This window comes from Ptychodera flava, chromosome 16 (assembly GCF_041260155.1).
Source record: "Ptychodera flava strain L36383 chromosome 16, AS_Pfla_20210202, whole genome shotgun sequence".
In the NCBI taxonomy this organism is placed as follows: Eukaryota; Metazoa; Hemichordata; class Enteropneusta; family Ptychoderidae; genus Ptychodera; species Ptychodera flava.
Window position 1 is genome coordinate 2,907,355 of NC_091943.1, and position 13,825 is coordinate 2,921,179.

The 13,825-nt window shown below is 39.3% G+C and overlaps 1 protein-coding gene and 1 long non-coding RNA gene across 2 annotated transcripts in view; both read left to right on the plus strand.

Moving 5' to 3' along the window:
• Positions 1–13,825, plus strand: part of LOC139152523 (uncharacterized) — a 38,017-nt gene that overhangs the window by 9,017 nt on the left and 15,175 nt on the right. The window lies entirely within an intron of this gene.
• On the plus strand, positions 1,460–13,084 carry LOC139152522 (fibroblast growth factor receptor 2-like). Its single transcript, XM_070725711.1, has 5 exons — positions 1,460–1,537; positions 11,062–11,102; positions 11,959–12,055; positions 12,361–12,472; positions 12,670–13,084. The coding sequence occupies exons 1-5, from the start codon at positions 1,488–1,490 to the stop codon at positions 12,742–12,744; spliced, it is 375 nt and encodes a 124-aa protein (XP_070581812.1). The 5' UTR covers positions 1,460–1,487; the 3' UTR covers positions 12,745–13,084.

Sequence of the window (13,825 nt, forward strand, 5' to 3'; positions counted from 1 at the left end):
CTCATGGTGTCGACTTCTTCGTATGCTTTGTCAATGAAGCTTATTTACAAAGATATTTTCATATTAATGAGCAAGGTGGATAAAAGTAAAGCCTGAAAATTTAAATTTTTCCTATCATTTATAAAATTCTGGGCATGAGTACATGTAAACGTGTTAAATCGATTATTACCCAATATACCCGTGTAATTTGTAACGGGTCACACACGAGACGATGGTTCGCTTGAACATGCCTACTGACTATGATTTTCTCGTTTCAATTCAGTTCGTTCAGATGCAATAAGTCGGAAAAATTTCATCAACGAAGTCCGGTGTCTGCTGGAATTAGCATGCCATCCTAATATTATCTCATTTCTTGGCATTCGCATAATTGGAGGTAGGACAATAAACTTCATCCTATAGGGACAAATGGGTTAACAAAATCAGCTTCATACGATTAACCTCCAATTAGACAAAGCGAAAGATAACACCTTTACCTAAATTCTAGCTCAATGTCCGGTAGTTGCAAATAAGGTATTTCTCATTTCATCTGAATATATGTAATCTAAACGGCTGAAAACACCGTTTAGTACTTTGTTTTTTTCAGTGTTACAAAAAGTTTTGTTCGACAGAAAGCGTTGTTGTCCACAATGCAAACCTAATTGATTTTAACTTATGTAAGTTCTTCTTCGTCCATCAAGATCCAAAATACATACTGACAGAATATGCATCCAACGGTGATCTGAAGAACTACCTCATATCGCTGAGATTACTCAACACCGAGACCGAAACACGATTGATTGAAGTTGCCAGAGACGTAGCTAATGCGCTGTCGTTCATGTTCATGAAAGGCGTCATGCACAAAGACATCGCTGCTCGCAATGTGTTCTTAACTTCAGACTTCACAGCCAAGATCGGAGATTTTGGACTTGGACGAGACGTTTACGAAAGGCTTGAGAGTGATTATCATTCACTTTCGTGGGTATGTTATTAATTATTTTGATTTTCTAAAAAGTCATCATTTACGTTGTTTCAAACAAGGAAAATAATAGTAAAGAGGTCTAGAAACTATAGTCTTCCAAACGCTTTTCTCGACTGCAATGGCCAAAAGAGTAAGATTTTGTGTATACACTGAATTAATGAAGATGTATAGTTAGAATAAGTTATTTTTCGTGGCTCTTATATTCTGTTCATGTATGTGCTTCTTGGAGTTTGCAGTAGACTGGAAGCGTTGTTGCGGTGTCACAAACTTTCTGCATCACCTTTGTTGTATTCGTGCCGTATTTTCTTGCTTATTTATCCTCTTGTCTGATAAACTGTCAATTTGTCCTGGCCCCCTCCTGTCTACCAATTTCTATCTTCTGTGAAGTCGCAAGGTTACAAGAGCCTTCTGATGGAAAGAGGGTCATCACGAGGTCACATGTACCAAGTATTACTGCGTATACTCACAGCAGCGTTTGTGATATCTCTGTTCGCAGGCAAATCAACATAATAGATTTCCATTACGATGGATGCCGCCAGAGTTTCTCGTTGATGGAACATTTACACTTGAAGGCGATAGGTAAGATTAACCCTTTGAGCTCCAAAGTAATTTTTGTTTTGACTTGATAAAATATACTTAACTCAATTGTTTTCGGATTTTTGCCAACATTTTGATGAAAAACTGTAGCCTATAAAAAGTGAGGTCCATTTGGTTAAAAATTATCAAAAACTAATTACAGATAAATTCATTAAAATTGGCAAAATTTTGGTGGGAAAAATCACAGGGGCTCATAAGTGCCTATTTAAGTCAATATTACAGCGTTTTTCTTTCTTTTTCAATGTTACAAATAAAGCTGAAGAGCACAACATTTGTGTAGCTGTCTTTTGTGTAGCTTGTATTGGCATGTATAGTGCGCCCTCAATGGGGAATGTGATCATATGTAAATACGACCTTTAGTTCCGTGACCTCTAGCCAATTCCTCTGGCCATGCCTTCTGTACACGTGTACAGACGTCGCTGTGTTTACTGTACTATATTTCCCAAGGGAGGCAGATCCGGCCATATCCGCAGTATCAGTGTTATGGTGAATCTCCGAAAACATGAAATCTTGGTAATTTTTTTGACGGACACGGCCATTGTTTTGGCACACGATCTGACATTGTCATTAAAGTCTAAAAATGAACCTTCGTGAATGTAGAATGTGAAGAAAATTGGACGCTGTCAGCACCATGTCCGAAGCGACCCATGTGCGCCGTAAAGTACATGTGTGGGCAACTTGATTATACTGTATAATGAGGACGTAATCTGGTGAGTGACGGCTCGTTCAAGAGTGGTGGGGCGTGCCTTATGCAAGAAATAAACAGGAAATTAACATATTTACAAACACGATGTGTTGCACATGGCCCGTACGCGACACAGCCGGCAGATCACCTAAGGGACCGTCTCAGATTGTCGCAGAAGTTCAAAAAGCGAAATTCATTCGTTAAGGGGGGGAGGGGGTTTGACCTCCATTCAATTAGTGAACTTCACTTTCGCACTTTTATTTTGTGATCACAAGTTTTCGCGTGTTTATTTTAAATTAAAGAAAAACTGCACACTCATGCCAACAAATTTTTAACCGTTTCCATCTCGTTTGTGCCCCAAACACAATTTGCCGATAGTAACATTGTATCCTAAACCTTTCATTCATCAAATTATACAAAGACAAAAAGTATCATTTTTTAAAATGTGCTATTTATAAGCGTCTGCTCTAACCACTAGATGTTTTTATTCTCACTTATTATGCACGGGGTTATGCACCTGGTCATAGTCGTTTTAATATGATTGAACATGCCTGGGCCCCCTTGTCAGAGTTTCTCGCTTATTTACTGCCCCTACCAAGTACAAATTGCGTGTTCACAAAGACAAAGAACAGCACAAGAGATGCAAATAGGGAAAGTAAAATAAAATGAAACTTTTACGCGGTAAAATGCCCTGTTAATACTCAAATCTGATGGATTAATTGTAATGTGGCAAGGGGAATACGTCTTTAGTAGCTATAGCAAAATGCAACATTGTATTCTCAGGCAGACATGAACATTTCGCACTTTTGAAGTTTCGTTTAGGGGGAGGGGGAGGGGGTTTTAATCTAAACGAAGAAATTTCGTTTCTTGAACTTCTGCGACAATCTGAGACGGTCCCTAAAGTTTGTTATGCCTATTTTGTTCCCATTTTATCGCTGGGAGGTTAAAAAGCCAGTCGAGATTCGGATGCGCTATTTTGCGGGTTGCGGGCTGCGGGTTGCGGGCATGAAAAAATGTGTGTTTTTTGATATCATTTTCGCCCTTCTCACACTTCAGATTAGTTCAACCGCCGATAAAAGCACAATTTTCAAAATCGTTTTCAACGCCGTTTCAAATAATTTTATTGTGGTGAACACGATTATAGTCCTAGGAAACTTTTCATAGTCACGCTGGATCAAATGCTTGAAGGGGGCATACCGGCATGGAGCGACTATCATACTGCAGGTGCAAGTCATACGTTCATGATATTAGGAGATAAATTATTGAGAGCTGCAGAACACAAACTCATCCAAAAATATTCCTATTAGATCGATTCCTGAAAATAAGGCAACGCACCGGCGTGTTTTTCCCACTGAAATTCTCGCGTAAAATGTTAGCAGAATGTCGTTCTCTGAGGTCGCGACCTCGCTTGAACCGAAACGGCAAAGTAAACTAAGTCCTTTGTTGTACGTCTTTTTCTTTTTAAAGATTTCATGAAAAATACACGGCATTTACAATACACATCACTTCTACGCTTTTTTAAGTCAAATCTTTCCTTATGCATTGCATTTAACTAGGCATTGTTTAATTTTCTGTATGAGTTGCCCTGGAACCGAATTGTGAATGGATGCATTACAGAGAATTTACTATGGCCTGATACTAGAAATGTAACAATTTTCATTCCGCGATAAGTGGCGACATTTCCAAGGCGCGATTTTTTTTTGTCAGTCTGGTATTACGTATATTTCTCACTCACATCCATGGCAAGAAAGAAAAGTGATTCAGATCCCTAATTATTTGTAATGGCCAGGCAGCTCGGAATAAATAAATTGGTCCTCGGAATCGCCGCTTTTAGTTTAGCAGATTTTGATTTTTTCAGAAACATGACGTATTTTCACCCATTTGGTTTGGTCTGTTATAGCATCTTTAGTCCAAAAAATCAAGTTTACAGCATTGATGTTTTCAACAGCCTTCAAATATACAGTATTACGTTAAAATACACCATATAGTTGTGTTTCATTAATTTTAACCATCTTGACCTGATGGTGAAATATGGACTTCGCAGGAAAAGGGATACTGTACGATAGACCTGATCATCATTATTGATAATAGACACATTCTAAAGGTTTTATTTCTTATATACTAAATGCCATATTACATATAATAGAAATCTAGCCATAATTCTAAAAACCGCAGCCCGCAACCCGCACTTTAGCAGATACCGTCGAGATTGCGTTATCACCTAACACCATACCGATTGGGGACAGAGCAGAGTAGATCGAAACGGAAACGGGGTAAAGGCAGTGACTTATTTTAAAGCTGAATAAAATGCTGTCTCTGGTTGTGTAAGTCTGTCAATCGAAATACATATTTTGTTCCCAGTTGATTAATCATGGGGGATGGCAGTCTCGATCTCCCCTTTATGGATTGATATTTACTGACTCGTTCCTTCTCATTTTTGTCAATCGATGAAAGCATTTTCGTCTTCCTTATTCAATCTTACTTTGACCGATGTTATATCCTGACCTACAGTGTCATTAGTTTTGACCAACGTGCAAAGACGTTGCCCATGCGCCCGGTTGACGAGATATTTTGCAAAACGGTGAAGAAATATTATTTATTTGTTAGCCATGTTCACAATAATGACACTGCACTGGCTCAAAAAGAAAGAGAAGGACAAGAAAATATATAACACTGAACTATTTGAACTCATACGGCCATACTTTATGCATGGGGCCCGGGAGACATCGATGTCAGTCTTTCCGGACTGTTTACATGTAACTTAGGGATATCAAAGGAGATGAATCAGTTGGTTGAATAAAACAAAATTTTCGGACATATTTCATGTCAATGTTGTCAATGTCGGACTTTTGATTCATTTCGATTGAGAAACCAGAATCACCTACAGAGATATCTGTATTAAACACGGACGCATAATTCGGAATAGTTTGTTGTGCTACTGACGGTCTCAGTCGTGGTGTCTCTCCCATAAAATTTCGAAGCTATAGGCCTACACTTGTCGTTTCGATTCACAGGTAGCAGTACACCTATGACCAGATATTGTATGTTCTTAAAACTAGTCTAAGCAATTTTACGACACTACACTCTTTGCCACCGTGTCCCCGTGAAAGTCCTTGAACCTATGGACGTGCCCATTGTTTTACTGCGCCCATTCTGGTGTAAACCCTGCTCGTTCCCAGCAGAGTACTTTTTTAAAGTTCTGTACATCAGTGTACACTGTGTGTATAAGCCCTAAACCTAGTTTAATTCAATTATGGAAAGGTATTAGTAAAGAATAAAGGGTCGTTACAGTTGCTAAAATTGCGAGAAAAACGGCACGTTTTTCCAGTACTTTTACAGTTCTGTGCTTTCCATCCCCGTTACTCAAATAGAATAGTCCTATTCACAAGCGCTATTGTTTTAAATCACGTCCAGGATGTGCTGTTGATTTTCATTCTTTCGTGCAATTTCATTCGTTTGAAGCAATTTCATTTGACTGCTCTGTGGGACTCTTCTGGATATGTGTTTTGGATAAAAAGAACTCTACAGTGATAGACATAAACTTCGACGGTGATAGGTATACAATATCGGTTCGATGTGCGAAGATATACAGATTACAAATTATTTTAGAAGTTCTCAAAACCAGTAAAAATAACGTAGACGTACATCGCATGCTTTCTTACACCGAACGAGCCGTCGGTTTCCATAGCTATTATGTGAAATCCGGCCTCACCGATGTCTCTGTCCCGATTCGGAGAACAACTTTCAAGCTGCGAGTTGAGGTTCAGATGTCCGATTTTTCATATTCAAAGACTTATTGATTCACAGAGAACGCCCGTCTTGTTTTTAGCACATGAGGGCAATTGAAAATTCAAAGCCAAATAGCCAGTGGGAAAAAATTCGACCGGACGACTCGCTCTCACCAGCGATCGCAATGAAAATAAAATCGAAGTCTCTGAAGTCGGTATTATTGCTCCGCCATGTTTACTGTTGGTTGTAAATTCACAGATTTCTTCACGGTAAAATTCATATAATTGCCATACCGCGAAGTTCCCTGTGCAATATGTCTTATGTCAATATGTCTATTTGACAGAAAAAGCGTCACGGACATTCGATCGATGGTGATGAACTTTCTCCAGGCCGCGACATATCACCAGTTACGAACTTTACCGGTTTTCGATACGAAATATGCACGTATCAGCATTGTTCACGTTGTGTTTTGAGTCTGATATCGAATATAACAGGAAAAAACTAACGATTTGAGTGACGATAGAGACCATGCCCGATACGGAAAATTGACATCAACTACTTGCATTGAGCAGTGACCTGAAACTTTAGACTTATATATAAATGTCGACAGTATAAAATATCGAAATGCCGGAGAGAGAGAGAGGGAGAGAGAGGTCTACGCTGTCGCGATCTGAATATACTGTTTCGGATATGACTTCGGTGTAGACGATACACAGACATCGAAAATGTACACCTACTTTCCAGAAATTCGACTAATCTTATAATAAGAGTAGAATAAATATAAAAGTGGTGGTTGAAGTAAATCTTCAGATATTGGTTTTCCAAAGTTAGACAATACTTACAGAAATATGGTCGCCATAGTCTTCTCTTAAAAAATATTATCTTCAACACCACGTTTCTTATGATCGGTGATGTCATTTTTTATTATTTTTACAAACTTTCAATGCATCAAACGCCATTAGACTATCTCATCTGCCTGTCAGGGAGTTACAATATATTTCCAAGGGCTGGCACACGATGTCAACTTACGCGTCGTCCGTCGGGCGGCCGGTGGCAGTGTCACAGATCGCTCCGTCTGTAATCGCGGCCACTTTTATTTTGATGTGACACCCAGGTGCGTTTGAGGTTTTTTGTTACCTAATTTGTCGACCTCACAAAATTTCACAGTCCATGCTTTGAAGCATGCAGTCTCAACATGGCAAACATGTCTCGCGTAAATTTCATCCTCGTCGTTCCAATTGATTCGACCACTAAAATTATTTCGGCAGTTTTAATTTCCTAATAAATCGACGATTTTGAAATCGTAATTATTTTTTTCTGGTCGAATTGATCGATTGAGACTCATTCTGTACGCCTGCTAACTTTCTTGAAGATAAGAACACGTATTTTCGACCATTTTCCCGTGAGCCGTCGACGGCTTCTACAATGTTTGCTCGATCGCGCGTACAACGCACTGAATACTTTACCGGACTTTCTTTACTCTGCATTTTTGCCAAAAACAACAGTCGCCAGAGCCGTAACATGTTGCTCCATGCTTGAGGTCGCCGGTAGCCCTGGTGCTTTTTGACGCTCATTAATGCAGACTCGCCCACATAAATATATGAATATTTATGATGCATTTTAAGTAACCAGGTACTTAGCGGCGCTGATGGTCTTGGCTTGGCGAAGAGCTGCTTCCCTTGGGAAATTAGTACAGTAAGCATAGCGAGGGCAGGGCAGGAAGTAGGCATGGCTAGAGCCGGGCCTAGAGGTCACGGAACTAAAGGTCACATTTACGAGGACTCACTATACATGCCAATACACGCTACACAAAAGACAGCTACACAAGTGTTGTTCTCTTCAGCTGGATTATTTTTAACATTGAAAAAGAAAGAAAAACGCTGTAATATTGACTTAAATAGGCACTTGTGAGGCCCTGTGGAAAAATTACAGCACTCAAAGGGTTTAAATCTGATGAAAAATACATGGAAATTTATTAGATCCCGTTATTTTTCATGATTATTTTTAAAGGTCTGGTGAAATGGTCCCCTTCTTGTGACTGAATATCTTCCAGGGGGGCAATATTATTACACTCGCAACAGAATTGAAACCTAAAAGTACACACCTGTGTTAATTATTTTGCGTGGTTTTTATCGAGTCCTTTTGCGACACCCTGGTCACGCCCTCAGCGGGAGTCAAGGTTGGCCAAGTGTGGCGTCACAGATGTTTTCATTTACATCGAATAGCAGTCCCACGCCGCCTTATCTCTGCCCGATATCCGCTAACAAAACAAAGTGCGATCAGTGCAACCCACCTGTGTTCATGCTGCCCATTTGCCACTTTCGCCAATGCCAATTGAGTCAGTCAGATAAATTACCCGTTGTTAAGTATATTTCAAGTACTTTACTTTCTCCCCCAACAGCAGCTAAAACCAGTGTTTGTTAATCCCTGTAACGTTGAACTGTAAAGGTATTTTTGCCTCACCACACTTCGTTTAACTGTACAGATATTTTTGCCTTACCACACTTCTTAAAGAGGCACTCCCATTTGCTAACATTTTTAAAACACATTTTTTTAATGCCAACGGTCGATATTTGACGTGGCGACTGCGCGCGGATCGCGAGATATCGATAAAAACATGTCATTTCCCGAGCGTATTTTTCACATCCCGAAGGTTTACGATCGTTTCTGATTTTGACCCGAAATCCCCCGAAGGTTTGTTGTTGTGCTGATGGACGATATTTTAGGGAGTCTACAATAAGTTCGAACGACGCGTTTAATTTACTTCCCACTGCAAAGACTTTGTATACAGCATTAAGCTTATGCCTTTACCTTAGGTAAGTTTTTTAAAACTTCTCCTTAGTTTTTGTCGTTTTCATTATTCTAAATCAGTTGTGTTATGTTTTTAACCAATACCACATAAACATCAGTTTTTACGTGTCAAGTATTAGCCGCGTCCGACGACTACATTTTGTCGTCTGCCACACAGTACGCCGCGCGCGTGGTATGCGTCTATGCATACCACGCGGCGGCCGCTATGTATCAACCACACATAACTGTGCTAGTCACCTATGCGAATTCTGGTGCAATCAGCAAAAATTGTTTTTCGTTTATACGTCAAGTCAGTAAGACTCACCTTTCTTCCACGGGACATGACCGATCTCCGACGCATACTGTGGCGTACAGCAGCGCCAGCATAGACTCGTACTCCATAGCTTAGTTGACAATGGCCCCAGTGCCGAACGTTCGATGTTCGGAAGCTGAATTTAGGTGGGCCACCGGAATTCAAACTTTTACTTTTTTGAAGACATGTTTTTGTCGATATCTCGTGATCCGCGCGCAGTCGCCACGTCAAATATCGACCGTTGGCATTAAAAAAATGTGTTTTAAAAATGTTACCAAATGGGAGTGCCTCTTTAAGTGTGTTGTTGCGCAATAAACATTATTATTGAAATCTGAAGTGGCGAAAAAAAAATCGATCCTAATCCGCCACAGTGGCGAAGCTGACTTTTGTCTAAAAAAAATATAGCAAAATAAAGAAAAAACGTGCTTTTTTGTCTTTTGTTGATCTGCGCTTCTCTCTCGGCGATTCGCAAAAACTGTATCTACTTCCATATTATTGCGTTCTTTCCGTCGTGCGTATTTTCAATCGAGCCACGTCTCGCGAGAGATTTGACGTCATTTAGTCTAGTGCACAGTATACATAAATGACTCTCGCGAGAATTGAAACTTAGACACACGCAATCGAGCCCTCGTGATAAATTTGACGTCATTTTGTCTAGTGTACAGAAGGCATAGGAACGCTTGCTCGCGAGAATTGAAACTTTTGCTATACATAGCAGACATACGCATTTTAATCGCGGCCACAACGTTCGGTGTTGCAGTTGATTTGCATTGCGGTCTAGATGTTCCGTGTTGTGCATTTTAATCGCGGTCTTAAACGTTTCATGTTGCGTACGATTTTCATCGTGGGCCTCATGGTCCAGTATTCCCCGTTGTTCTTCATTCTAATCGCCATCCCAACGACGCGTTCCGTGTTGCTGTCGATTTGTATCATGGAGGTAGAAATCTACCTTGATGATTTGTATCGCGATCTCTTTACGTTCCGTGTTGTTGTTTATTTTAATGGTAGTCCCAACCACCGTGCCCCAACGTTCAGTGTTGCTGTTCATGCAGCTGATTTGCATCGCGATCCCCACCTTCCGTGTTGTTGTGCATTTTAATCACGGTCCCATTTAAGTTTTATGTTACTGTCTATTTGCATTGCGGTCCCGACGTTCCATGTTGTAGACCAGTGCATTTTAATGGCAGTCACAACGTTCAGTGTTGCTGTTCATGCAGTTGATTTGCATCGCGGTCTCAACCTTCTGTGTTGTAGTGCATTTTAATTGCGGTCCCATTTACGTTCCATGTTGCTGTCGATTTGCATCGCGATCCAGAATCGTAATTTTCAGCGTTAAAATAAAGACAAGCGGATACAGGGTTGATGTGTTGATAATTTATTCTTGTGCATGCATCCGACAACGTCTTCCCATAGTGAAGGAGGACACTGTACTGATCATGTAAGCGGAAACCCTAGAAGTTACCCCCGTGGGGAGCTTACGGAGGTGTGAAATAGTTACTTCCCATTATGAGATACGGCGTCGGGCAAACTTCGGAAAGCCGAAAAAAGTCGACTTGAGAGGCTTGGGTGACACGCCCACATTGCATTTTTCTTTTGCCATATTTCATAATCACGCGCGCTAAACGAAAAAAGAAATGAATATAACTGTTTTATAGACCATCAACTGTATTTCTGTGATTTTGCAACATGGGCATTTCACCAGACCTTTAATATGGTGTGATTACTTCAACGTTTGGAAAACTGATAATGTTTCCTCTATCTATTATCAATGGAATCTTTCCAAGTATTTTTCGTTTTTCAGTCGTACAATATCTTATCACATCGAATATGACTAAGTTTGCAACGACTGTAAGTTTAGCTTTACTTCCTTAAATAAAACTAAAACATTAACCTCATTTTTTCTAAAGACTGATATTAGCCTGTTTTATATAAACAATATTCTTTGACATTTTGCTATACAGTAATTTTGTATGTTTGTTCTTGTCACAGATGGTCGTACGGAATACTACTGTGGGAAATATGTTCTCTTGGTAAGTGCTGAAAATCAAGGTAAAGGAGGGCACATCAGTCCCAGACCTCTGCTTCATTTTGGGTGGTAACGATAACCTGGCATTAGACATCGATAAAGATCGCATGGCAGGGAACCCCCGGGAGTGGCGACTGTTAAGGCTTTATTTTAAAGATTTTGGATTGCTAGATTTGGTTGACGTGTGGCGGGTTCGTAATCCAAAAGTTCGTCTTTACGCTTGGAATCGCCTCAATCCAGTAAGCATTCAAAGCAGGATTGACTAGTTTTTGATTCGTGACTCCCTTATTGATAGAGTAGAGGATCTAGGAAGACGGTATTCTTCCTTGTGCTCTGTCAGAACAATCAGCCATCACTCCGTATTTAAAAATGTTCCACGTCAATGACTTGTTGTTTTCACTGATACATTGATCATATTGTAATGTTACTTTCTTGATACATCTGACAATAATGAGTAATGCGACTTTTTTCCTTTTATGAGACTCGAATAAAAAATCTTCTAAATACGAAAAAAGTGCTAAAAATCACAAATTTTGCATTAAAGTAAGAGACAGAGAGAAGGTTTCGACTTTAAAAACAATTGGAACTAATTTGAAAAAAGGGGAAATTATGGTAACATAGGTGTGATCAGCAGATTTAAGGTCATCTAATTATCGCTTTTTTTGCAATGCACTTGCCTTAATTGGTGATTTGTAATATTGCAACTTTCAGCTATAGGGCACCTGACATTTTTGATAAATTTGAACAATAAAAAGATCCTATTTTCTCATAAAATACCATTCCAATCGTGTTTATAACACATCAATACCAGTAGTGCTATCTTAATCATGCCTTCTGTTTGATGCTGGTCTTTCGACAAGGTGGTTCTCCCATGATGGGTGTACCAGTTGAAAATTTACTTGACTATCTACAAAGTGGCAGAAGACCAGTGAAACCAGAAGGATGCACACCTACAGCGTAAGTAACTTTCAACTGTATTGTGAAGGTTTATAATATTTTGCCTTTCGTGAAGAAGCACTGCAATTACCCCTTAAATTCAAACGTTAGCACATCGTATATTCATTTACAAATGAACAGAATGTACTTACAGTGTATACCAGAAGCCGATCGCCACCTTCAGCTTCGTGTCTATGACGAATTTGTATTCTGTATGTAATGTGATTTACTTATAACAGTATCAGCTATATACTATGCCAAGATACAGGAATACAAAAATGCAGGAATGTATGTCACCATACACTGCTATGTTTCTTTCCTTATAGCTATCGGATTATGCAGCTCTGTTGGCATGAAGACCGATACAATCGCCCAACACCAGACCAGCTGATGGCTGACTTTGATTATATGTTAAGAAGTCAAACGAACAAATCAAAAGTAAGTTCTACGAATTTCACATAATTTTGTGCTCCTCGTGTTTTCGTAGATTCAGTTAGAAAAACGTATAACAGTCTCAAATTTACATGAATGCAAAATATATAATTTTCAATGAGTGGCACTTGCTGTTTTCTGAGTGTGTATTTTTCTTTCTCACGTATTTACTATTACTAGTTCAATATTTTCATTATTTTCAGAGATTCTTCACCGAAGACTTTAAAGAGAGACACAACAATGGACTCAATGATAAATTATATGAATTACCTGTATGACAACGGTGTGAGACTGGAACATTTAAGCCTTGTTTGACAGTCTGCCAAGGGCTAAAAGAGGAAGTCCCTCGTTATACACAGCAACCAATATACACGCGTTTGACAAAGGAGACATAAGTCTTGAAATGTCGAGCACTAGCATCAATCGGAAATTATCTAAATTCTTGTCAACATATGAAAGACTGTGTTCATGTTTCATATTAAAGATGTCGTCTGAAATCCTTTGTTTGAATACTCTGTGGACGTTAAATGTGAACGACACCATCTAGGATAAAGGAAAAGCACAAGAAGTATGATTCTATATGTAGGCCTAAAGTTATATGATAGTTTTGCCATGTTTGCCGTGACACTTTGCGTTGAGATGTTCTTAACCAAATGTAAACCAGGCCTGCATTTGCCTCCCATGCAGTATAACTTTCGATAGATATTAACATCGCATTTCATCAATGTTAGCAAATTTCATATTCGAAATGTTGATTTCAACAATGGTCTAATATTTTGTATGGACACATTCGGGATTCATCCATCGTAAAAAGGCAGCTTAGGAATGTGCTAACACTTATTAAAACGCGCACGATTAGTATGTACATTTGCATCTGTACTGAATTGAATGCACTAATCTATAGAACTTGTTGGTTGCATGTCCTGCCATCCGAGAACCTTCAATAGAAACTGAGGCAAGTCTCTAACAAAGACTGACGGCACAACAGAAAATAAATTGCACTTGTCTACAATTCGGTCGCAGTCCATTTATTAATGAATGATACAATATAGGTCAGATAATAATAATACATTGCTAAACTTGCGTTTGCGAAACAGACGGTAACGAGAAAGCCGCGATAAATATCCTTTGTCTTTAATCGGGAACAGAATCGAAGGTGTAGCATGACAAAAAGTATACCCATGATGAGAAGCAAATTACAATCCTTTGGATTTGAAAAGAGAATAAAGTCTGTTTGGAACATCATATCGCCTTGACGTAATTGGTCGCCCTGAAACTGTATCTGGACTTGTGACCCGTAGTGTTGGATGCTTTGTCTATGAAAGAATTGCAAAGTGAGTCATAATAATAATAATAATA